A 26339-nucleotide genomic window follows, 5' to 3' on the forward strand; every position below is an offset into this window, starting at 1 on the left:
TACATGAATACTGTGACAGCTTTCTAAAGAAAGATTAAACCAGCTGTGCTGCAATAGGTACTTTTCATGCTCCCTGCCTGCTCTGGCCCCGTGGAACTCCTGGAAGCAGCCAGCATGTGTCTGCGGCCCCCGGAGGGGAAGTGGGGGCAGGGGGTCTCCACATGCAGCCCCCACCCCAAGCGCCAACTCCGCAGCTCCCATTGGCCGGGAACTGCGGCCAGTGGGAACTGCGGGGACGATGCCTGCGGGTACAAGGGCAGAGCACAGAGCCTCCCTGCCCCCACTCCCAAGGGCTGCAGAGACATGCCGTCCACTTCCAGGAGTGGTTTGGGGCCAGGGCAGGCAGGGAGCCTGCCTTAGCCCTGCTGCACCCACCAACCGGGAGCAGCCCAAGGTAAGCACCGCCCAGCTGTAGCCCGAATCCCTCACCCCCTCCCACACCCCAACCTCTACCGCAGCCTGGAGCCTGCTCCTGCACCCAAACTCCCTCCCAGAGCCCGCACCCCCTCCTGCACCCAAACTCGCTGCCCCAGGCTCAGCCCGGAGCACCCCCAGAGCGCACCCCAACCCCCTCCCCAAGCCCGGTGAAAGTGAGTGAGGGTACGGGAGAGGGGATGGAGTGAGCAGGGTGGGGCAGGGCAGGGTTGTTTGGGTTTGTGAGATTAGACAGTTGGCAACCCTATGCTACCAGAATAAAGCACTTAAGAGCCAACAAAAAAGCACACTCAGCTGAAAGGATATGTATGTGTAACAAGCTTCCAGAGGAGATGGGATGAAATCAGTAGTCTGACCTCCTTCAGAAAATGCTGCAAAAACTTACTTGATAAAGCTTTTCCAACCATAACTAGAATATTCGAATCTCTCTATCCTATCCAACCACTCCCCACCCCCCCAAAAAAGCTTACCTCATTCAGAGCTTTCTATAGGCCTGAAAAGATGACAAATCAGAGACTCCATGAAGCCCACTTGGCTACTGGCATTCTATTTTACATAGGAAAAGCTTAGACACTATGGGCAGTTTGAAAACACTATGATAGACAGAAGTCTCATCAGCTTGCATACAATAAAGCAGGGGTCGGCAACCTATGGCACGCGTGCCAAAGACAGCACGCCAGCCGATTTTTAATGGCACGCTGCTTCCTGCTGGGTCCCAGCCACCAGCCCCGCTCAGCCCACTGCTGAACCCAGGCTGGGACCCTGGCAGGCAGCAGCGTGCCATTAAAAATCCTGCCCGCTCTTCTCCGCCCCCCCCCCCGTCCTCTCCCGCAGGGGCAGGGTGAAGAAGCTTGGTCCTACCCACTGCTGCTACAGGGCAAGCGAGCCCCCCCCCCTTCCCCCAGAGTGCTGGGTTCCTGCCACTCCCCCTCTCTCTCCCTGCTGCCGATCAGCTGATGGCCCTTGCAAGGGAGGGGGAGAAGTGGAGCCCCAGCGTGCTTGCTGCTCTGGGGAGGAGGCAGAGAAGAGGTGGGGTCAGGGCATATCCCCTCCAGCCCCCTGCCATGAGCCGCTCTCGGCAGGGGGCTGGGAGCACCCCCACGACCCTAGCCCACGCCCCCAGCCCTCTGCCCTGACCCCTGTACCCCCCTCACATCCCCCAGCCCCATGCCCTGACTCCAGCACCCCCCCACAACCCCAACCTTGACTCCAGCACCCCCCCACACCCCCAGCTCTCTGCCCTGACCCCGGCACCCCCCCACACCCCAGCCTCCTGCCCTGCCCCCAGCACCCCCATGACCTCAGCCTTTACTCCAGTCCCCCCACACCCCATGCTCTGACTCTTGCACCCCCCACATTCTCATCCCCACCCTGAGCACCGAACGGGAGCTCCTGTACACCCCCCCCCACATTCCTGCCTGCACCCCTCACACCAAATGGGAGCTACCCAGGTAAGCACTCCACACCCAAACCTCCTGCCCCAACCCTGAGCCCCCTCCCTCATTCTAGCTCCTGGCCAGACTCTACAACCCAACCCGCTCCTTCACCCCCAGCCCTGTGCTCAGTGCAGAGAGAGGGGAAGAAAATGGGCTAGAATCAGGGAGAAGGTTGGTACCCAATCTATGTGGGCAGGGCCGGGATCCCGCGCCGGCAGCTGAGACCCTGGCTGGTAGGAGCCAGTGGACAGAACCCCGGACTAGCAGCAGGTTGAGCTGCTCAGTGGTCCCGGCCGCCAGCCCCGCTCAGCCTGCTGCCAGTCTGGGGTTCTGGCTGCCAGCCCCTTGCCAGCCGGGGTCCCGGCCGCAGGCCCCACTCAGCCTGCTGCCGGCCTAGGTGAACGGAGCCGCAGGCTGAGCAGGCCGGCGGCGTAAGATCAGCATTTTAATTTAATTTTAAATGAAGCTTCTTAAACATTCTGAAAACCTTGTTTACTTTTTATACGACAATAGTTTAATTATATAATATATAGACTTAGAGAGAGACCTTCTAAAAAACGTTAAAATGTATTACTGGCAAGTGAAACCTTAAATTAAAGTGAATAAATGAAGACTCGGCACACCACTTGTGAAAGGCTGCCGACCCCTGCAATAAAGTGTAATGTGGTAACCTACCACTCTGGTGCTGAAAAGTTCAGTACACATGGAGAACATGGAAGCTAGAGAAAGCAATGTTACATGCAGTGTAAAGAATCATCATTTTCAGTTGAACTTAAGTGGTAGCTGTTATATTTAATCCCTATTATTGCTATAGTTCAAACAACTAAATTAAAACATCCTTAATAATCATTCAGAACTGAAGGGATGCTATGCTACAGATAACTGGGTTCATTTAATCTTTTTGTCATATAAGTATACTGTGCATACTCTAACAAAGATCCTTATTTTCTTTCCTTACATCCACTGTGCATTATGGGAGAATTATGGGTTCCTCATACAGCTTGGTACCTCTCTGTTTTACTTCCAATATAGCAAGCTACCACTTGCAACTTACTGAGGGAGAAACAAAGACTGATAAAATCAATACTCCTTTTCTTTGGCCAGTTCTCGTGTTCCTTCTCTGACCACTAACACTTACTTTATTGAAGATGGTATTGCAAAACCAGAAAAAAAAATTTTAAATGCAGCAGAATTTGTAACACAATTTGCTGCTGAGAGTTTTAAAACTGCATCTGTAACCGTAAATTATTCCATTCTAACGTTTTAGCATCCATGAACATCTCAGTTACCGTTATCTAGTCAATTCACATTAGACAGTTGGATGTGAAAGTTTCAAGGTCAAGCAAATCTGAGCTAGTCAAATCTAATGTGGAGGTACATCACAAACAAGAGTTTTTTTCTGGTTACTGGGTGGCAAGTCCAACAATGCGTTCAATAATGTTGAATATTTCTGTTTTTATTCCTTATTTTAAGAAGGTGGGGAATAAATCTGTTAAATTATTATTGCACTGAAAAAGAGTGAACTACTGACTAGTGGGGAGATTTTCAAAGATACTAACTGCAGTTAGGCAACTGATTCTCATTGAAAGTCAATGGGAACTAGACACCAACTCCATTTGGTGCCTTTGAAAATCTGTACCTGTGTATCAGCACATAAGGAAGCACAATGCATATCGCCCCACCCATCCCTAGCAGTGCACCTTTTAAGTCATTTTCCAACTTCGTCTTATGGGTGGGGGATTGAACTATACTTGCTCACCAAGGGCCATGGTGTTCCAAGTGCAAAAGTCATCAGAAATCATTCCTAACACTACTATGAGACATAATTTTTGGCTGGAATATTTTCAGTTTTATGGCTTGGATAACTCAGATTTCTGAGATTACTGCTGGTGATAAACTTATTTGTTGATACATAAGTACAAAGAAATATAAGACTAATTCAACCAATCTTTTTAGAGGGCTGACATACAGAAGTGCGCGTGTGTGTTTTCTCATTGAGGGAGTTGTTGCCAAAAAAAAGCAGATTGGTAATTTACTGACATTATCAAAGATAAAAAGTTAGATAATAAAGAATCAGGCAGGATAAGGACTATTAATTCATGTGGGAAAAACAGAAGACAATCTGAACTGAGCATGAGCCCCTCTAAACATACTTGATCCTAGAGGCAAAAGAAAACTGGGACATAGAGAAGTCCTAGGCAACAGATCTGACAGAAGAGTGTAGAATAAATCCACAGTTATAAAAGGGAATGCTCCAAAGGGAGCTCCTATAGTGAAACGCTTCTCATAAATATGTGGCGCAATGAGTTATGTGCCATCTGTGTTGTATTTCTATAGGGAAGACATACTGATGGAATAGAATTCTCCAGAGTCATAAATCTTTCAGAAAGGGGCACAAACGGAGGGAATTCATTTGTCAGAATACCCTTAATAGAAGAACAACACACAAAGAATACTGACAATCAAAGTAGGAGTGAAGAAGCTTCTATAGATGGGTTGCTAGGTAATCAGATAAATTTCACTAATGCTCTGTTTTAGGTTTATCACATAATTGAGGCCAATTTATCTGAATGGGGAAAGAGCCAGAGGTAAAATACAGAGACATTTTAACAGTGGCTAGATTAATCTAAGAAAAGCTGCAAAGTTTTTTTAACTGCAAAAATGATGACATTGAACAATCCTTACCTTGGCAAGCACATCAGCCTTACTGTTAGGCCTCAGTGATCACATACTTCAGAATTCATAAACACATTATGATGGAGCAGTTAAGATTACATGTGCATTAGCTTTGCTATTTCTTGACCTTGGAGGTACTTAACTATTCTTTCACCAGCGCCTTTTTCTATGGAATATACATGTTACTTCTTTCACACTTAGATTTGCTGCTGATTCAGTGTAAAAGAGACAAGGTGTACGGACTAACTATTGAAAAAGAAGAATATAGAAACAGTATTACAGGAAAGACCAAGTAAAGGCCTTTTATGGGAAACACCTATCCAAACAGTAACAACGAATGTTTTCTCTAGCCACTTGTCTCTCCTAAATGTCTCTAAAGAGCACCAATTGCCTCAACTTTACATTAACCGTCTATCATTGCCCTAAATGTCATTTAGAAAATTATTCTTAGGAAGTGAAAGTGCATTTTGTGCTGAATGGTTGACAGAGTTATTGATACTGCAAATGCTAAAATTCATGTGCTGGCATCTACAGAAATCCATGGACCGTAGCTAGGAAATGGACACTGATACTCTGGAACTTGCTGCTCTAGAGCAGTAGTTTTCAAACTGAGGTACGCAAACTCTCACTAGGGTTACTCAAGAAAAATCTTACAATGGCAGACAATGCATTTTATTTAGTAAGGCTTGGCAATTTAATCATAGCTATATTATGACCCTATCTCAGATTGGGGTACACAGACTACATTATTTCAAAAGGAGTACGCAGCCTAAAAAAGTTGAAAACCACTGCTCTAAAGTCTCTGGGCTCCTTGGAATTTTGTGACAGCCACAGAGGGTGCAAAATGCAGGATACAAGGGGATGCTGGGAAAGGCAAGGACTGCAAAGGGGAGATGCAGCAGTAGGGTGACCAGATGTCCTGATTTTATAGTCCTGATATGAGGCTTTTTCTTATATAGAAGCCTATTACCCCCCCCCCACCCCCGATCCCGATTTTTCACACTAGCTGTCTGGTCACCTTATGCAGCAGTCCCCTGCAACGTGGAGCCAAACTCTGCTGCAGATCTCTGCATAGTTTTACTCCGAGTAGGAGATTTGGGCCGAACACAGGAGTAATAGGGTACGGTCAACAAGTCAGCACGCTGCACGGGTCCACAGGCCACCAGCACTGCGAGTGCAATAGACTACAAGTAGTAAAACTCCTCATGAGTTGTAACAGTAACAGCCATGAATCAGCTGAGTAGGTGGTTCTCACACCTTGCTTCCAGATTACATGGGAGGGTTTTGTCCCTCCCATCCCTGTTTGTCTGCCCTCTTTCTCAAAGCCCATTCACTCAGATCTACTGCCAAGGAATTAGATTTTCCCCCTTACAGATTAACCCATTGTGTCCAATGTGAAAAATCAGAGTTCAAATCTTTAAACATAAATTGGTAATGCTAATACTGTGGTTTTACCTATCCGTGTGCTTCCAACTTGATTTAGAAGCAACACCTTGAGGGGTTAGAGTGTAGCTAATTCTCCTTGTGCATTCAGTTTAGCACTTGGCCTGTTTCTGCTGAAATGGCTAAAAAAAAAAAAGGACAACTGGGATACAGACACTTGTCCACTATAAACTGGACTGAGAAAACCAACTCATTTCAGGCCACTGTAGAGTCAGCAGATGGTAATGACTGTTAGTCTCTGTCTTAGATTACACTCAAACTGGTGATCTAGAATTTGTGAAAAATTCTTTCGTTACCATTCACCTACTATACATGAATATATTACACAAACTCCAAACAATTCACCATTTCTAAAGATCAAAAACGATTAAGAGTGTCAGTATGTACCATCTCAACAGTCTGAGAATGAGAGAACATAACAGGAATATTCACCAGCAGGAAGAGTATTATATGGCAAAAGCAAAAAGTGCACAATATCAAGATATGGGCAAGTATAGATACATTAGTTTGATTTACAAAGCAGTACTATTGAAAAGCTACCTGTTCCCAACACAGGTATGTCTTACATGTGTAGCTCATATGCAATATATATTTAAAAAAAAACATAAGAATGGCCACACTCTGAGTCAGACCAATGGTTAGTCTTTCAACAGAAGCCAGTGCCAGATGCTTCAGGGAACATAAGCTCCCAATATGTGCTAGGTTCCTCACAAGCCACATACCTCTGAAATCATTAGGCATTACATAGTCTAAACAACTTTGTGAATCAGTGTGTTTTCTATTTCCTTGTCTTTCTTCCCTATTAACACTAATCTTTTGATATTCTATAGGTTTCTAAGCATTTGTTGAACTAATGGGAGAAAAGGGAACACCGCAGTAAAACTCCCAACAGTCTTGTAAATTTGTTGTTTAGGGATGTCGGATAAACTGTTTTCAGAGATGCTTAAATAATTTCCTTTTGACTTTTCCTTTCCAAGACAGATTCTTGGGAAACTGACCATTTTTGCTCAATGCATTGAGATTCAAGCTCTTTATTTGACTAGAAAACTGATTTATTCTCAGGCTATACAAACTTTTACTTCAGCGTACATCAGCCTATTACATCCCCATTAGCTTCTCTCCCAAGACAGTCCACCTCTCACTGAATTTTGATAAAATTCATGTGATTTTATACATACTGTATATCCTTTGTGAACAGGCATATTATATAATCAGATATATACTCATAATTATGAGACTTTAGCTTTTTGAAGTAATCTTGCAAAGTACTTTATAGCTAAACATGACTGTGCATATTGCACCCTACACAAATTATTCAAATCAACCCTTCTTTTCTGAGGAGAGATATGTCAATAAGCTTCCAAACGCAGAGACAGGCTTTGCTGTCTGTTTTTTACCTGTTACAAAGAGAGCTTTGTTCAATTAGGAATGGCCTTGTCATTTATTAGAAGCTTATCTTGACATTTCTGGGGAGCTTTTCCACTGAACATGTTCAACCTCAAGATACCAGATATAAACTACATGTGATCTTCATTAAAATGTAGCATGTTTGCCAGTGCATTTGTTTTTCAGTAGCTACCTTCCTGTCTCAGAAGCCAACGAATTCCAGCTATTACCCTAATATGCAATTTGAGACTGTGTTTTTAAAAACAAAAGGAAGTTTGGTTAGAATATACCATGTAAAATAGGACAGCTGTATTAAATTACTACACTTTCGTGACTGGGGAATGTTTTTACACCACCTTTGAAACTTTTGAAAAGGAGGTCAAACAGTTTTGATGTACTAAGAGAGAGGTTTTAGTTGCAAAATCCTTTCCCATGGGCTTGTTTGTATAGATGAAGCTGCAGAAAGATAGTATTTCAAAAGCACCTTGTTCACTATGGTTTTACAGAATCCCGTAATTGGGGAAATAAAATATGCTTTAAGTTTTGAGAAAGGAACAACAACCCATTTTTCACTCCAAACTACAAAAAAAAGTTCTTGAGCCACTAACTAAATTTTCTAGACAAGCAGAAATAAAATTATAATTTTAGGCCAGTTTGTTATTTTCCATTGTTTCCCCTCTCTCCTGCTCCCCCTCCCCCATTATTTTGAAGAAAATTATTTAAAAGGAGTTAGAAAGATTCCTCTAAAAACTTTTGTTTTCCTTTTGCTACTTTAAAATTCTCATTTAAAAATAGTTTTAGTGAATTTAGTTATAAGAAAAGCTGAAGATTAACACTGGATCCCAGTGTAAACTTGATCACTGATATGCCAGTATGCTGTGCCCTACAGGAATGATCCATAGGGCAAGGAAAGTTTCTAGGCTAACTAAATCGTTGCTATGTATTAAGCTAACAAAAACAGGTGCCAACTACTACCTATTGCAAGAGTGGTTTTGTAACATCAACACCTGTCCATTAAGAACTGGAGAGAGATAACCAACTCATATTATTCTACCAAACAACCGTCAGACAATATTGGTTTTCAGAATTGCCAACCTGGGGCCTTGCAGATGAGTTACCTGGAGATGAAAGATTCCATCATCAGCCATAAATGGTGGGCCATTTCATTTTATTTGCAATGCCCTTACTAATAAAACTACTAATTCCTTAGAACACAGAATTATTTAATAAGTGGAGTATAAAACAGTCAGTGACAAATGTGAGAGAGCACTCTAAGCCGTTAGACTAAAAGACTTACCTAGACAGGCTCTGGGTTCTAATTCAGACCAAAACATTCAATCTTTGTGGGTCAGATTTTCACATCCTTAGTCAGGATGCTCCTGACTCCTGTTGGCTTCATTGGGACTACTTGTGAAGTAAAGATCTCAGAATCTAACCCTGCCCAACTTGGGACAAGAAACTTTTAAATGTACTTGTGCCATTTACCACAAGTTGAGTAAAACTAAGACATCACTAGAAAAGAGATGCTGTATCTGTGTTGTGCTTTATGGGGAAATTAATCCAAATATTGAAATGTACAGACACATTCCAATCAAAATAGTTATTAAGTATATGGCAGCAGTGTGCTTTCTCAAATCATTTTGTCCACTCAGATCTATACTTAAGCCAAAATCCAGATTGTGCTTGTTGTATACCACTTCCAGTTTCAAACTCTGAGAAATAAAATCATATTACAGCACAACCTTGGGGGATATGAAACTATACTACCACACAAGGGACATAAGATTCACTGGGATACTTGAAATAAATGGGAAGCAAGAGGTGAGGTCAGTGGGGCTAGGAGCCTCCAGAATTTATAAGATGCACTAGGGTGAATGGGGAGAGTCTTTCCCCCATATGGCCTACAAATTCTGCAGCCTTAAATGCTAAAGAAATTCAAGCCACAGCAATTTCTACATAGAAAAGGATACAAAATGAAGGACCGAAGAAGAGGGAAAAGGTAGCAAATGCAAACGTGGAAGGATGGTCTATGATTGAGGTGCTAGCCTGAGACTCGGGAAACCTGGGTTCAGTTCCCACCTCTGCTATAGCCTTCCTGTATGACATTGCGCAAGGCACATAGTGCCTCTGTGTCTCAGTTTCCCATCTGTAACATAGGCATACTAATCCCTACCTCAGATGGGTGTTGGGAGGATCAATACATTAAAGACTGCAAGGTGACAGGGGCCTTTGTTTGAATCCTTCATCCAGTTTGCTGACTTTCATATTAGAAACCAGGAAGAGAAAAGAAAAAAAAATAGCAAAAGCTTTAATTTCTTTTACTTATTTGGGACATAGCAATTCAGGCCTGTCAGCCAGTGTAGTACCCACTCACCAGGCTGTGGACAATGCACAAACTATAGTAATACAACCCCTGAGAAATTAATTGGATTGAGAATTACATATGTACCTACAAGTGTAGCATACGCATACACACTCCATGAAAAAATTACTTTGCCATTTTTAGAGTACAAGAAAATGACTGAAAAAAGTCTTAATATAAGTACAAATAAAAGTCTGAACAATTGGCCAAAAAAGAAACAAAATTAGACTTTACAATGTTAGCAACCATTTAAAGATTTGCAGACACATCCATTTCATATGACCTCTGTTTATCTAGCACTTCTTCCTCTCTCTGCTGACTGTCTACTCAAGAAAGTTCCTTTCCAAACACAATGCAGCTTTCTGAGACAGGTGCTATGACATACACAGACACTGTTCAAGAACAGTAAAGGGACTATGCACTTTATGAAAAAGATAAAATGGAATGCTGCACAATGACATTCAACAGAAGGTAAACGGTTACTCACTGATTAGAGAATGCATTTGCAAGAGCCAGTACTTGAGGACAAATATTAAACTGTTGCTGAATTTAGGACAGTTCAATAGACTCATATTAAGATTAGTTTAAAAATCCTGAAAGACTAGATATGGCTGTTTTATTTTCCTATTTTTGGTTATTAACGGTTTAATGATAAAAACAAATGTGTTTTAAATCCAACAGGTAATTTTAAGAGTACATTAACTTATATTTTCAATTTTCCCCTCTTTCTGGGCATCTATCCCTACCTGCCTAATTAGAGTGTGTTAAAACAGTGTTTCATGTTCTCCTGAATTTAAAGTGAACTGCTAAGCAATATATTTTTGCATACTTCCTTGGAAATAGTAGACAATTCTTCAACTATCCAGGACTGGAAGTTGTAATGGATATAGACAAGGCACCTGTAGTTGTACTGGATAGTGCAGACCACTGTACCCTAGAGATGCAGTGTTCTAACATATTTAGATGTATTTATATGATCCTCCCCTCCAGCTACTGTAGGTCAGTTTCCCAAACTGATTAACAACAACTGGCATTTAATTAATACTTTCTATGAAATCTAAATAATTGTCAAGACACACTTCTGACCAGGTCCATTCAAGCATTTTCTCATCTAGTCACTACAGTCACAAAAGCAAACAATTATCTGCTGTTTATTTTGCAAGTACTGTGGTGAGGAAAGCATTAGAAAAAGCTAACAAGATAAGAGATGGGGGAGGGCTAGCTCAGTGGTTTCAGCATTGGCCTGCTAAACCCAGGGTTGTGAGTTCAATCCTTGAGGGGGCCATTTAGGGATCTGGGGCAAAAATTGGCAACTGGTCCTGCTTTGAGCAGGGGGTTGAACTAGATGACCTCCTGAGATCCCTTCCAACCCTGATATTCTATGAAAGATATCTCTCAATATAAGAGCCTGTTCAAGATACAGCCCGAGTCCTGCAAATATTATGGTAGGACCCTGATGATACAAGATCAACAATCTCAAGAAGCTGCACATCAAGAAAATACAATCCAAATCATTGGACTGCTTCACTAAAGGAGTCACTTTCTAACATCGATTTTTAAAAAGTTAGAATCTCAGACTGGTAAAATCCAAGCTATGGAAGTTAGGTTGATAGTCATGAAACATGGTTCCTCCGGCTTGAAAGCAGAGGGCTCAATCTTCAAGAGCTACACTTTGAACATATTGAGAGTGGTGCCAGAGCTGACATTATGCCACTTGACCATCTCCACCCAATCTTGGTCCAGCCAGAGGCCCATTGCACTGGCTTTCACCAGCCCCAAGGGGCCATTATTCCAGGCAAAGATTGCTAGAGTAGCACAAAGGAAGCAGGATCTGTTCCAGTTTCTCTTTCAATTAATGCAAGTAGCAACCAGATTTGCTGCTTTGAATAATAAAGTCTATTTAACCCAACGGAAAAGTCTGAATCCTGAAAAAATATTGGAAATAGGTTTCTGGATGTTGTCAGAAAACTTTTTTTTTTTTTTTTCCCATCAGTTTTTTTGGTTACCCATCTGATGCTCGTTTCCATTGATAGCTCCACTCTGGACAGCATCCCAAATGTTTAATGTAGTAAAGAAAAAAATGGCACTGACAAGATGCAATTACACATATGGTTATTCCATGACTTCTTATTACTGTAATCCACAACTTTTCTTTCCCCCTTCTTCACTCTCCATTACTGTCATCATCCCTTCTATCCTAATTCAGATTAAAAACTCCATGAGGCTTGGAATTATTTTAGTTGTCTGTAATGCATCATGCACACCAATGACATTGTCTGTAACAACTAAACCCTAATTAAAAAAAAAAAAAAAAAAAAAAAAGGAAGGAAGGAATATGGTCAGATTATTTCTGCAAAAAGATTTCCTGTTAGAAGAGACTTCAAGAATTGAAAATGACATTTGATATTCCACAAATGAAGAACCTAAGTCCCTGATTCTGCAAACTTTGTGCTTCACTTTATACACTGCAAGTAGGTCAATGAAGTCAGTGGGGAAGCCGTATGGACCAAATCTCAAAGGACAGCAGGTGGGAATAGTATTCAAAAATATTCTTCTATTCCCTTCAAATGCTATGACATTCCAGGGATAGAAAGAGGTAGTTTTTCTCTTATCACTTCATATCAGTATAATATCAGGCAATGATTAGTTGTAAAGTTATAATTCTGAGCTTCTACCATGAAAGACTAAGGGCATAATCCTGAAAGGTACTGAGGATCTTCAACTCCCACTGAAGTTAACGGTTTGGGCCCTAAATGGGAGTTTAATTGTTATTTAAAACAGTATCTTTCTCGCAGAATGTTTTTCCTTTTTCTTATACTGTTCATTCTATCACAGTACTTTGCTCTTTAGTATTGTGTTATTTCCTTCAAATTTATTGAAAAAGTAAATACAAAATAAAGTTTTAAAACTGATCTCCAGTATTTGCATTTAATGTTAATTTCCAAAAAACCTGTAGCTGGATATAAGAATATTTATAATATAGCTGGACATCAGTTTGGTAAAAAGAATGAGACAGAGTCAAAACTCCAAAAACTTGTCTGGATGAAAACTAGATTTGAGGATACGGTGCTTGGACAGAAATAAAAAAAAAAGTGAAAAGAGTCCGATAGAAATTTTACACTTTATTCAGAAGAGCCTACTTGATTTCAGAGCTTTAGGTACAAAAGGAAAAAGAGTAGCTTCATTATACAACTTGAAATTAAATGTAATTAATTTACCTCTAGCATACTGGTTTTCAAATTCTGACACACAATACGTGCCCCCAAACCATGTAAACAATGCAAAAAAGAAAATGTATTGTTTCATGGAAAAAAAAAAAAAAAAGAGAGAGCTATGCAGTCATTTCCAACTACATAGTACACTGTTTTGAGGTTGCCAAGAAGACTGATGACAAAACACAAAGGGACTAATTTGGTACGGATTCCATTTCATTCCATGCAGGACTGGGATTAATAAGCACAAAATTTGGACCAAAAACTAAAGAATGAACAAACAAAATGAATCTCCCTCCTCCTCCTCCAGCCAAACAAACAGACACATTTGTGCGTGTACGATACAAGCAAGATAAACACGGAAGTAGTTTCTGCAGCACCTGTTCAATTCACATAAAGAATCATTGAAATATTTTTCTGCTGTTTTGGTTTGACTTAATGATACTCATGCTATTTCTTATTTCATATTTCTAAGTACTTCGAAAGTTTTATCTCCCTTTTAAAAAACAAGAATGTTTATTTAATGCCTTAAAATATTCCAGAAGATTAACCCCCGTTTTGACATCTTCTCAAAATGATTTCCATTCAGTTTTAATGTATTATTTAGTAGCTAATTTTTCCTCTCAGCACAGAGTTATAGTAAGGCAACAATAAATCTGTTGCTAATAACTGGTAACATACCATAACTCAACACACACCTATTACGAAATCCATCTTCTCAAACATATTTTGTTGTTTTTAAACAACGAACAACTTCATTTCCTTGTCAATCATTAAAAAAGTAACTGAAGTACCACAATTTTATGCTTTAGTTATTGTATTTTACTTATTCTGAACTGCTGCAAAACGTATTTTACTATTTTAAAATATGACAGGACCATCTATCATCTGAATGTATTAGTCTTTTTAAAGCATAAAATATCAACCTTTTGTATTTGTCATTGGAGACCATTTGGTTTTAATGAAAATTAGATTTGTTTTTTTCTTGCTATCACCACAAAAATCAAGTAGAGATGCTTCCTACTGAAGTCATGAAATATAATGCACACAGTAATTTATTTCTGCGCGTAACCACCACTCTCAGAATTTCATGCAAATAAAAAAGGGTTTTGTCCTTTACAATAAACTTACTTTTTGCTCGCTTCACAGACATCAGCAATATTGGAGAAAAGATGGTGTTTTTCTGTTTTGGTCATTGTTAAACTCAGGTCTTTGGAATTTTTAAACATCCGGATCAGAATCTCCAAGCTCAGCAAGTATGAATGTTCAGATGATATTACTTCAAATATAGCCTGCACGGTAGGAAAAACAGACTTACAATCAACTGTTTTGTTTTGGATGAGTTATGGTATAAATTACAACAGAAGAATTTATCATCCAGACAGTTTGCCAATACAAGTTTGAAAGTAGTCACAAAATTTACTTTTAAATGTAAAGTGGAGTACTGCAAAAAACAAACAAACAAAAAAAAAGCGCAGCCTTTTCAACTCTGACTCATAGTCAAAGGGTATGTCTATACTGCAATTAAACATCCACGGCTGACTCACGTTTGGGCTGCAATATTACAGTGTAGACGTGGATCCCAGAGCCTGGGCTCCAGCCCAAGCCCCACGAGTACAAGTGAGCTGATACAGGCCAGCTGTGAGTTTTTAACTGTAGTGTAGACATATCCAAAGAATGTTAAGCCAAGTGTTAAACTCAAACCAGTTGTGATCTTTTCAGTTTTGCAGACATCAACATGTCTCTTAAAAGATTTGCCCACTCCAGTACTCTGGGGCAGAGAATTTAAACATAGGCAGGCTGCTACACATCCGTTAATGTGTCTTTTCAAGTTATCTACTAGGCCAACATTCTTGTGTAATGGAACCTTGATTACCCAAAAGTCTATGGGAACACTTAAAACCTTTGGATAATCAAAGATTCAGCTAGTAGACAGAACTAGGAGGGTGGACCAGTTAGCTGAGGAGGAAAGGGTAGACCTCTGGCACACATATACAGCCTCTCACAAAAAGATTTCTGTCACTGCTTCTCTCTCTCCCCATCAGTCAGCCAATATAGCACCATACCCCTGGGTCTTTCCTCCCAACTCTTCCTTCAGCTGGCTGGCATACATAGAAAACCTTAGTGATACAGTTGATCTTTGAACTGCAGAGGTTTGGTCAACCAGGGTTTTACTGTTTCAGATGTAGAAATGTATCCAGTTGTTGTAATATCCTCCCCTGCCCTGCTTTTAGTTTTTCATTTGAAAAATCTAACTGGGGTTCCTGGATCTTGCTGTATATACAGACTGGCTGATCACTAAAGAATGTTGACACTTCCTTTTTAAATAGCACCATGGGGTCCCACTGGCTCTGAGACATTTGTTATTCCATCTACTTCCTAGAAATTTTTGACTGTCTTACAGTAAGGACACTTGGATTTATAGAACTTGGCTGCCAATATAACAAATGTAAATATCTTCACATGAATTTCAGGAACTATTTGTAATTAGTGTCTCTAAGCATCTTCAAACCTGAAGGGAATATACTTCAGAAGCTGACTGTATGCTGAAAGTTCTGATTGTGGATTTTTACTAACTGAGAAGTAACATATATGTTGACAAACATGTTGAACACATTGGACCTTTCCAGCTTCTGAAAGGACTGATCAGCATCTCAAGTACAGTGGACTCTTCTGTAGATGATGTTAATGAATGCCCTTCAGTGCTTACGGGTGCTCGTGATTATTCCCTTCAGATCCCAGGTTTTTTATTCAAAATCCTTCACTTACTTCTAAAATCTCTTCTCCTTCAAAGAACTGGAATTTTAAAATTGGAAACAAGTAACAGGTATTGGATAGTTTAAAAACTCCAGCTTTAAATCAAATCCACAAAAATGTATTCCTTCTGTGATTGGGTGTACTAGGGCTCTTCATGGCCCTCTGCTGGAAGCCCCATGGTCCTACTATGCCGCGCCCCAGGAGAGGAGCGGCAAAGGTGGCTCCTCCAGGCCTGCCTAGAAAGGCTGCATGGAAGCAGCCAACTGCTGCTTTATCCCAGCAGGCTCAGATAAAAGGAGTCTTAGCCCTTGTCTACACTAGGAGTTGAGGTCGAATTTAGCAGTGTTAAATTGATTTAACCCTGCACCGGTCCACATGACGAAGCTTCCCCCCCCCCCCCCTTTTTTTTTTTGGACTTAAAGGACTCTTAAAATCAATTTCTTTACTCCACCCCCGACAAGGGGATTAGTGCTGAAATTGGCCTTGCCGGGTCAAATTTGGGGTAGTGTGCACGCAATTCGATGGTATTGGCCTCCAGGAGCTATCCCAGAGTGCTCCATTGTGACCACTCTGGACAGCACTCTCAACTTAGATGCACTGGCCAGGTAGACAGGAAAAGGCCCGCAAACTTTTGAATCTCATTTCCTGTTTGGCCAGCATGGCAAGCTGCAGGTGAGTGCAGAGCTCATCAGCAGAGATGACCATAACGGAGTCCCAGAATCGCAAAAGAGCTCCAGCATGGACCGAACAGGAGGTACGGGATCTGATCACTGTGTGGGGAGAGGAATCCGTGCGATCAGAACTCCGTTCCAGTTTTTGAAATGCCAAAACATTTGTCAAAATCTCCCAGGGCATGAAGGACAGAGGCCATAACAGGGACCCAAAGCAGTGTCACGTGAAACTTAAGGAGCTGAGGCAAGCCTACCAGAAAACCAGAGAGGCGAACAGCTGCTCCGGATCAGAGCCCCAAACATGCTGCTTCTATGATAAGCTGCATGATATTTTAAGGGGTTCAGCCACCACTACCCCAAACCGTGTTTGACTCCTTCAATGGAGAGGGAGGCAACACGGAAGCAGGTTTTGGGGACGAGGAAGATGATGATGATGAGGTTGTAGATCGCTCACAGCAAGCAAGCAGAGAAACTGGTTTTCCCGACAGCCAGGAACTGTTTCTCACCCTGGACCTGGAGGCAGTCCCCCCCGAACCAACCCAAGGCTGCCTCCCGGACCCGCCAGGTGGAGAAGGGACCTCTGGTGACTGTACCTTTTAAAATACTATACATGGTTTAAAAGCAAGCATGTTTAATGATTAATTTGCCCTAGCAATCGCGGCCAGTACAGCTACTGGAAAAGTCTGTTAACGTGTCTGGGGATGGAGAGGAAATCCTCCAGGGACATCTCCATAAAGCTCTCCTGGATGTACTCCCAAAGCCTTTGCAAAAGGTTTCTGGGGAGGGCAGCCTTATTCCATCCACCAGTGTAGGACACTTTACCACGCAGGCCAGTAGCACATAGTCGGGAATCATTGCAGAACAAAGCATTGCAGTGTATGTTTGCTGGAGTTCAAACATCCATTCTTTATCTCTCTGTGTTATCCTCAGGAGAGTGATATCATTCATGGTCACCTGGTTGAAACAGGGTGCTTTTCTTAAGGGGACATTCAGAGGTGCCCGTTCCTGCTGGGCTGTTTGCCTGTGGCTGAACAGAAATGTTCCCCGCTGTTAGCCACGGGGAGGGGCTAGCCACGCCGTGGGGGGGGGGAGGCAAAATGCGACCTTTTAACGAAAGCACATGTGCTATGTATGTAATGTTAACAGCAAGGTTTACTGTGAAAGAGAGTACCCCTTGTTCTATAAAATGTGTCTTTTTAAATACTACTGTCCCTTTTTTTTTCTCCACAAGCTTCATGTGTTTCAAGGATCAGAGGATCTTCTCCTTCCCTGAGGCTAGCGAAGATTAGAAGGCGAAAAAAAACACACTCGCGATGAAATGTTCTCTGAGCTCATGCTGTCCTCCCACACTGATGGAGCACAGACAAACGTGTGGAGGCAAACAATGTCAGAGTGCAGGAAAGCACAAAACGACTGGGAGGAGAGATGGTGGGCTGAAGAGAGGGCTGAAGCTGACAGGTGGCGGCAGTATGATTCAATGATGAGGCTGCTGGAGGATCAAACTGGAGCATATTAGTGTATGGTTGAGCTTCAGGAAAGGCAGGAGCACAGACTGCCGCTACAGCCCCTGTGTAACCAACCGCCCTCCTCCCCAAGTTCCATAGCCTCTTCACCCAGACGCCCAAGAACGCGGTGGGGGAGCCTCCGGCCACCCAGCCACTCCACCCCAGAGGATTGCCCAAGCAACAGAAGGCTGGCATTCAATAAGTTTTAAAGTGCTGTGTGGCCTTGTCCTTCCCTCCTCCACCACCCCACCCGGTGCTTCCCTCCTTCACCACCCCTCCCGGGCTACCTTGGCAGTTATCCCCCTATTTGTATGATGAATTAGTAAAGAATGCATGAATGTGAAGCACTTTATTGCCTCTGCAAGCGGTGATCGAAGGCGGGAGGGGAGGATGGTTAGCTTACAGGGAAGTAGAGTGAACCGGGGGGGGGAGGGGGAGGGGAGTTCATCAAGGAGAAACAAACAGAATTTTCACACCGCAGCCTGGCCAGTCACGAAACTGGTTTTCAAAGCTTCTCTGATGTGCACCGTGCCCTCCTGTGCTCTTCTAACCGCCCTGGTGTCTGGCTGCACGTAACCAGCAACCAGGCGATTTGCCTCAACCTCCCACCCCGCCATAAATGTCTCCCCCTTACTCTCACAGATATTGTGGTGCACACAGCAAGCAGTAATAACAACGGCAATACTGGTTTCGCTGAGGTCTAAGCGAGTCAGTAAACTGCGCCAGCGCACTTTTAAACGTCCAAATGCACATTCTACCACCATTCTGCACTTGCTCAGCCTGTAGTTGAACAGCTCCTGACTACTGTCCAGGCTGCCTGTGTAGGGCTTCATGAGCCATGGCATTAAGGGATAGGCTGGGTCCCCAAGGATAACTATAGGTATTTCAACATCCCCAATGGTTATTTTCTGGTCTGGGAATAAAGTCCCTTCCCGCAGCTTTTGAAATAGACCAGAGTTCCTGAAGATGTGAGCATCATGTTGATGTTGGTGACACGTCCCTTGTGACCCACCAGTGCTTGCAGCACTATTGAAAAGTACCCCTTGCGGTTTACATACTCGCCGACTTGGTGCTCCGGTGCCAAGATAGGGATATGGGTTCCGTCTATGGCCCCACCACAGTTAGGGAATCCCATTGCAGCAAAGCCATCCACTAGGACCTGCACATTTCCCAGGGTCACTACCCTTGATATCAGCAGATCTTTGATTGCGTTGGCTACTTGCATCACAGTAGCCCCCAGAGTAGATCTGCGCACTCCAAATTGATTCCCAACTGACCGGTAGCTGTCTGGCGTTGCAAGCTTCCACAGGGCTATTGCCACTCACTTCTCAACTGTGAGGGCTGCTCTCATCTTGGTATTCTGGCGCCTTAGGGCAGGGGAAAGCAAGTCACAAAGTTCCATGAAAGTGACCTTATGCATGTGAAAGTTTCGCAGCCCCTGGGAATCGTCCCAGACCTGCAACACAATGCGGTCCCACCAGCCTGTGCTTGTTTCCCGGCCCAGAATTGGCGTTCCACGGCATGAACCAGCCCCATTAGCACCCTGGTGCCCACACTGCCAGGGCCTGTGCCTTGAGAGAAGTCTGTGTCCATATCCTCATCACTCTCGTCACTACGCTGACGTCACCTACTCGCCCGGTTTCGCTTTGCCAGGTTCTGGTGCTGCATATACTGCTGGATAATGCGCATGGTGTTTAATGTGCTCCTAATTGCCAAAGTGATCTGAGCGGGCTCCATGCTTTCCGTGGTATGGCGTCTGCACGGAAAAAAGGCACGGAACGATTGTCTGCCATTGCTCTGACGGAGGGAGGGGCGACTGATGACATGGCTTACAGGGTTGGCTTACAGGGAATTAAAATCTACAAAGGGGGTGGCTTTACATCAAGGAGAAACAAGAACAACTGTCACACAGAATGGCCCCCTCAAGGATTGAACTCAAAACCCTGGGTTTAGCAGGCCAATGCTCAACCCACTGAGCTACCCCTCCCCCCGGTATTCCGGGCAGGACTGAATCTCCATTCAACTTTTCAAGGTGCCCCTGAAAGACCTCACCGAAATGATTGTCGGCTGCTGATTTCATGGAGGGAGGGAGGGGGAGGGGGACCTGGTCGAGTCACTCCTATTTTAGTCCCTGCACCCATGTCTGCCCAGGTGCTCCTGACCAACCTTACTGAGGTGGCCAAGAGCACCTTGGACATGACGACGATGGTTATCAGGCCTATTGCACCATCTCCTTCCAAAAGGCAATGAACTGCCGCTGTGTAGCAATGCAGTACCGCGTCTGTCAGCACCCAGGAAACGTACGGTGACTGTGAGCTGAGCGGGCTCCATGCTTGCTGTGGTATGGCGTCTGCACAGGTAACTCAGGAAAAAAGGCACGAAATGATTGTCTGCGCTGCTTTCACGGAGGGAGGGCGGGCCTGACGACATGTACCCAGAACCACCCGCGACAATGTTTTTGCCCCATTAGGCATTGGGATCTCAACCCAGAATTCCAATGGGCGGTGGAGACTGCAGGAACTGTGGAATAGCTACCCACAGTGCAATGCTCCGGAAGTTGACGCTAGCCTCAGTACTGTGGAAGCACTCTGCCGAGTTAATGTACTTAATGCACTTAGAGCATTGTGTGTGGGGGGACACACAATCGACTATATAAAAACAATTTCTAAAAAACCAACTTCTATAAATTCGACCTAATTTCGTAGTGTAGACATACCCTTAGTAGGTCAGGTCCTGGCTGGGAGCTCCTCTCTGGCCACAGGAGCATGACCAGCTGCATTTGCTTAAATTGGGAAAGAGAGGGCCTGAGAACTTTAACCCTGAGGTGTGGGGTGAAGATAAAGGGGCTGTGGGAAAAGGCCCATGGGAAAAGGCCCAAAATAGCAGCAGCTAATTCAAGGAAACAGAACATGGCTTCTCTTTATAGGGATCTGGTCTGGGACCAGGAGTAGTGGGCGGGCTTGGGTTCCCCTGCTGGCTACTGACAAAGCAGTCTAAGCTCTGAGAAAAGGACCAGGTGCATTTAGAAGCCAGAGCGAAGGGCTGGATTTAAAGGGCCCTGGTGATGGCAGATGGACAATTTTTGTTGGACTCTGCTACCCCAGAAGGAGTATGTTTGGACTGTGAGACCCAGCTGGAGGGCACAGCCGTTGAAGACCCACCAAATAAGGTTGACAACCTATAGGGGCTGCCAGGAGCAGGAAAGGCCTGTAGTATTGCATGTAGCAGCAGGAGGCGCTCTTGTTACACTTTTCTAAAGCCTCTGCTGTGTAAAGAGAAGGCGCCAACTCCAAGGGAAAACTGTAGGGATGCCAGAAACGTCAGAAAGGTGAGCATGTGGGATGTTCCCTCCTCCCCATTGCTAGCCACTCTCAGTTCCCTCCACAAGATACCTGTATAGCCAGCAGACTCAAAACAAAAAGGGATGTGACCAGAAACGTATCAGGAGCCAGATAACAGCTGCATTAAACAGCATGGTCCTTGTAAAAGTGCATTGTCTTAGTATAAGGAGATGTATAAAGTTAATGACACTTAAAACATTATATTCCAGCCTGATGGATCCCTCGGCCCTAGAGGTCTACAGAACATAGCCAGATGCTAGCTGGACTAAGGCAACAAAGCTACCTGGTCAGCTATACTTATATGGCTGATGTAGGGGGGAAAAGGGTGTCTGAACACAGCATTCTGGCCATTTTCCTTTGCTCACCACACGTATTTCTAACTTCACCCTGGCTACATTGCGTTTCCTCCAGCTGCACTCATCAAGAAAGGATTTGCCTAAAGAGAACTGCAGTGTTCCATGACTAATTTGTTCTGATCTATGCATTTTTGAACTTAAGGAAATACATGAGCCTTCCCTTCACTGTATTATTGAGGAGCTTCTTTGTTTCTGATTTTTATGAGAGCCCTCATTGACTTCTTTCAGTTTGAGAACTGCAAGGCCATGCTAGTGTGTTTGAAAGTCAGCACTAAAGCCAATTTGCTATTAATATCTTCTATGTGATGACTGCAAAGTGCAAACAAGCTTTGGTATACTACCACTTTATACCCAAAACACTTAGCATGACAGAACAAATCAAGATAATCTTAGGTTCACATATACAGCAATAACAGTAAACAGAAATAGAGAAAGCTTGAGATCATATGTACCAATTACTACTTTATAGTCAACTTAGGAGACTTTCTATGAAAGAGTCTGAAAGACTTCATTTGCATTGCATGAGCAGTTGTCTGTATCGCAATAGCTAATGAGTGCTTCATGAAAATATTAACAGACTGGTGGGAAGAGCAGTTGTGTGTAGTGGTGCAGAAGTACATGAATTCAAGATTAGAACCTGATGGTTTGAAGGGAAGTGAATGTATTAAAAAAAGTATTACTAGTTAGAGCACCATAATTATAGAAGAATTTCCTTTGGACACAATATACACACGACTTAGCATATTAAAATCACAGTTAAAGGTAGTGCCTCAATTTAAAATCTTGTTCCTCTTAAACCCCACCCAACAGTAGCAAACAAATTTTTCCAGAAAGTTTCCATATTGATGGTGTGTTACAGAAATTTAGCTAACAAACAGGCTTTTAAGTTTAAACTACACACACACACACACACACACAATGAGAATGGTGTAAAACCACCACCAACTACAGGCATAGCTGCATCCTAGGATTACTTCTTTTTGATTCCTGTAAAAGCTGCCTCTGCTGAAACACTAGCACAAAAACCTGAGGCTTGCAAGACATATTTTGGCTAAATCTAAAGGCTCTAACCCTGAAAGACACAAAGGACTTGCTCTCTCTGAGAAAGCATATGTAGATCTGACTTCAGAAAGCCGGAGTAATGGCTCCTGAGGAATTCAAAGGGATGAAAAGGAGGCCCCTCTCCCAGGCCCAAAAGTGAAAACAGGCCAGAGGGTGTAGCACAAGTGTCCACTAAGGTGACAACAGGCAGAAGGAGAACCCCTGGTTTGTTCAGGGACAGGTCACATCTCTTGGGATTTTCCTCATCCATAAATAATGAAATACATCAAAATCCTGCAGAGAGCAGACAAGAAATCCAAGGGGATGGGGGAGTTGCAGAGAAGGAGACAGTTATAAATCTTCTGTACACAATCTAGAGATAATGGCCTATATTCTCTGCTTGAGGGTGGAAGGGATATCACACAAGGCACTAGCTGCAGCTCTGATTCTGGAGCTGGTTCCATGCTTGCCCCAGCATAGTGCAGAGGGGCTGACTGGCTATGACCTCTAAGGAGCCATCCATCAGCTAGAGTTCACTGGAGTACAGCCTGCCTCAACCACACTTCTACCAAGAGCACACAGGGGGTCATCCCAGCTACCCAAGCTGGAGACTCACATGCTAGGGAGTTCCAGTTGGTTTTACTGTCCCTTGGTGCAGGCAAAGGAGTCACAGTGAGGGAGAAAATCCAGCCCATTTTATAGGGCAGCAAAGAATGGAACTAGGAGGTACTAAAGTTGTCCCCCTTATGGGCAGGTACATAAAGGAAGTTCACAAAATATCAAATCAGGCATGCTATATATTACTAAATAATCAACAATTAAAAAAATTACTTAAAGAATACCTCTTGCCTCTTTCTTTCCTCCTGACTGATCGCCTGAGACAGTCCATTCTTTTTCACCTAAAAGACAAATTTTAGTATTTAAATATCCTTATGAAAAACACTTTCTTTTACATTATCCAAGTAAACAAGGATTCAAGTTTTGTGCTAAGAATTAAGTGGCAGATTTTGCACACCCAAGTATTTAAGTATGTAGAACTTTATTTTTAAAGTTAAATTACTTAACTTGCATACACACAACATTTGCAATTTCTGAGGCCTACTTGAAAATTTGTCCCTAAATATTTTCTCTCTCATCTCAGGGCCTTTTTAGAGAGATTGTTCATTGACTAAAATTTGATGCTGGAGGAGCCCTATACATATCATATGGTAAAGATCCCAACATCACAAATTCACTTGAGGCTGACGTTAAATTTATAATTTCGCCTGGTCTCACCTTTCCTACTCCTCCCCATCCTACTCCACAGTCACTCAGTCTCAACTCCTACCTATCCCCTCTAATTCTGTCTCCCAGCCCCAGCCTCTCCCACTACATTCTACCCCTCACAGCCCCATCACAACCCTTTTAAGCTCTGCACCATCCATTCTCTCTCCTCCCTTCCGACTCTCTTAGCCTACCAGACTAATCTAAAGTTAAATCATCATCAGCAACTTTTTTTTCCCCTCTACCTCCCACTCTGTTATATCATCCCCATTCCAATGATATTCCACCTCCCTCTCTGACTTTCAGCACTTGGTATGTCATTTCACCCCTACATCTTTTCTACACATAATTTCAAACAGTGATGTGGTTTTGTGTTAATTATATACACACACACACACACACACACACGCGCGCGCGCAATTTGGGTTTGTTATTTCAATGAGACAATGCATATTTGAATATACAAACTGGGATATTTCATATCTGCAGTTTGCGTGCAATTTTTCAGGCCTTAGCATGAACCTACCTCTGAAAAAATCAAGCCACATCTAATTAGATGTCTAAATACAGACTAAGAAACCTGACTTAGGCAGCAACGTTTGAAAACGTGGGCTTACATGAATGTCAAATTTTTCACAAGTAAAACATTTCAATAGCCCCTTTTAAAAAACAAACAAAACAAATCCAATTTAAACCTGGTGTTTATCAATAAAAACATCAGCCTTCCATATTAAGGCATCACAGATAGTCTCACTAATCGTGCAACTATGAGCTAAACTTTGAGAATCATTAGAACCAGGGCTCTCAAACTTCATTGCACCGTGACCCCCCTGCTGACAACAAATACTACTACATGACCCCATAAGGGGGGACTGAAGCCTGAGCCCACCCAAGACCCACCACCTGGGCAGGGGAGAGGGCAAAGCCAAAGCCCCAGGGCTTAAGCCTCAGATGGTGGGCTTGTAACCTGAGCCCCATCTCCCAAGGCTGAAGCCTTTGGGCTTCAGCTTCAGCCCCAGGTGGTAGGGCTCAGGCTTCAGCTTCAGCCCCGGACCCCAGCAAGTCTAATGCCAGCCCGGGCGACCCCATTAAAACAGGGTTGTGACCCACTTTGGGGTCCCAACCCATGGTTTGAGAACTGCTGCATTAGAAGAAACTGAAAATGCAGGACATTATGTGAAAGTACAGAATGTTGAATGTTTATTTTTATGATCTAAACATTAAAACCATATAGTAAACAATTCCTTTCTATTGGTAATCTGATTTCAGCTTGGGTTAACTAAGTTAATAGATCATTTCTCCCGCCCCCGGGTTCTCGATGCAGGAAATATCTAAACAGAGACAGACTCATGGTGCTTGCCTGCTATAAACCTGGGTAAATATGCACCTAAATGGCTCTCTTTGTTTCTTCTATTACTTCCTTGATAATGGGTCATAGTATTTACTTCACCATAGAGGCAGCCTATGGAATTTCAAAAGCATTCTAGACTTACTGCCAATAGCTGCATTCAGCCACTGACTCTACTTGTTTTCATATGTTCGCACGCTGGCCATAAAGTTCAGAGAGTAAACTTAGTCCTAAGAGATCTTTGGTACAAATTACCTAAAAAATGAAGGACTTAAAAAAAAAATTTAAAAAAAAAAAAAATCAGATTTTATTCAAAATCTTGAGAAATAATAATAAATAAGTTTCAGATATAGGTAAGATAAAGAACTCAATTTAGAAAACAAAATGGAAAATTAATCTTTTTCAGTTCCTCTGCAATGTAAGCGTAAATTTAAAATTGGGAAAAAACCCTTGAGATTAGATTAGGTGAGATTGGACTGGACGTCACAGTGAGTTTCAGTCCCAGTTCTGATGGCACGTTAAAGACTAACAGATTTATTTGAGCATAAGCTTTCATGGGTAAAACCCACACTTCTTCAGATGCACGGAGTGAAAATTTCAGATGCAGACATAAATATACTGGCACATGAAGAGAAGGGAGTTACCTCACAAGTGGAGAACCAGTGGTGACAGGGCCAATTCGATCAGGGTGGCTGTAGTCCACTCTTCATCTACTACTGGGAAGTGTCAATTCCAGGAGAGGCAAAGCTGCTATTGTAATGAGCCAGCCACTCCCAGTCCCTATTCAAGCCACAGGAAGGAGGCCCTTGAAGGATTCCACCTGGATTTCAACAATTTCCACCCCACCATCAACCTCAGCCTGGACGAGTCCACACAAGAGATCCACTTCCTGGACACTACCGTGCAAATAAGTGATGGTCACATAAACACCACCCTATACCGGAAACCTACTGACTGCTATACTTACCTACATGCCTCCAGCTTCCATCCAGGACACACAACACGATCCAGTGTCTACAGCCAAGCCCTAAGATACAACCAAATTTGCTCCAATCCCTCAGACAGAGACGAACACCTACAAGATCTTTATCAAGCATTCTTAAAACA

At 43.0% G+C, this 26339-nt stretch overlaps 1 protein-coding gene across 2 annotated transcripts in view; it reads right to left on the minus strand.

Moving 5' to 3' along the window:
- The window catches only part of ARHGEF26 (Rho guanine nucleotide exchange factor 26), a 112654-nt gene that overhangs the window by 70621 nt on the left and 15694 nt on the right, over positions 1 to 26339 (minus strand). For both annotated transcript variants that reach the window (XM_074963748.1, XM_074963747.1), the window contains exons 5-6: positions 23464 to 23520; positions 14082 to 14242 (exon numbers count right to left, since the gene is read on the minus strand). In XM_074963748.1, coding sequence (XP_074819849.1) covers positions 14082 to 14242; positions 23464 to 23520 — 218 coding nt within the window. The remainder of the gene's footprint in view (positions 1 to 14081; positions 14243 to 23463; positions 23521 to 26339) is intronic.

This window comes from Natator depressus, chromosome 9 (genome assembly GCF_965152275.1).
Source record: "Natator depressus isolate rNatDep1 chromosome 9, rNatDep2.hap1, whole genome shotgun sequence".
Classification (NCBI taxonomy): Eukaryota; Metazoa; Chordata; order Testudines; family Cheloniidae; genus Natator; species Natator depressus.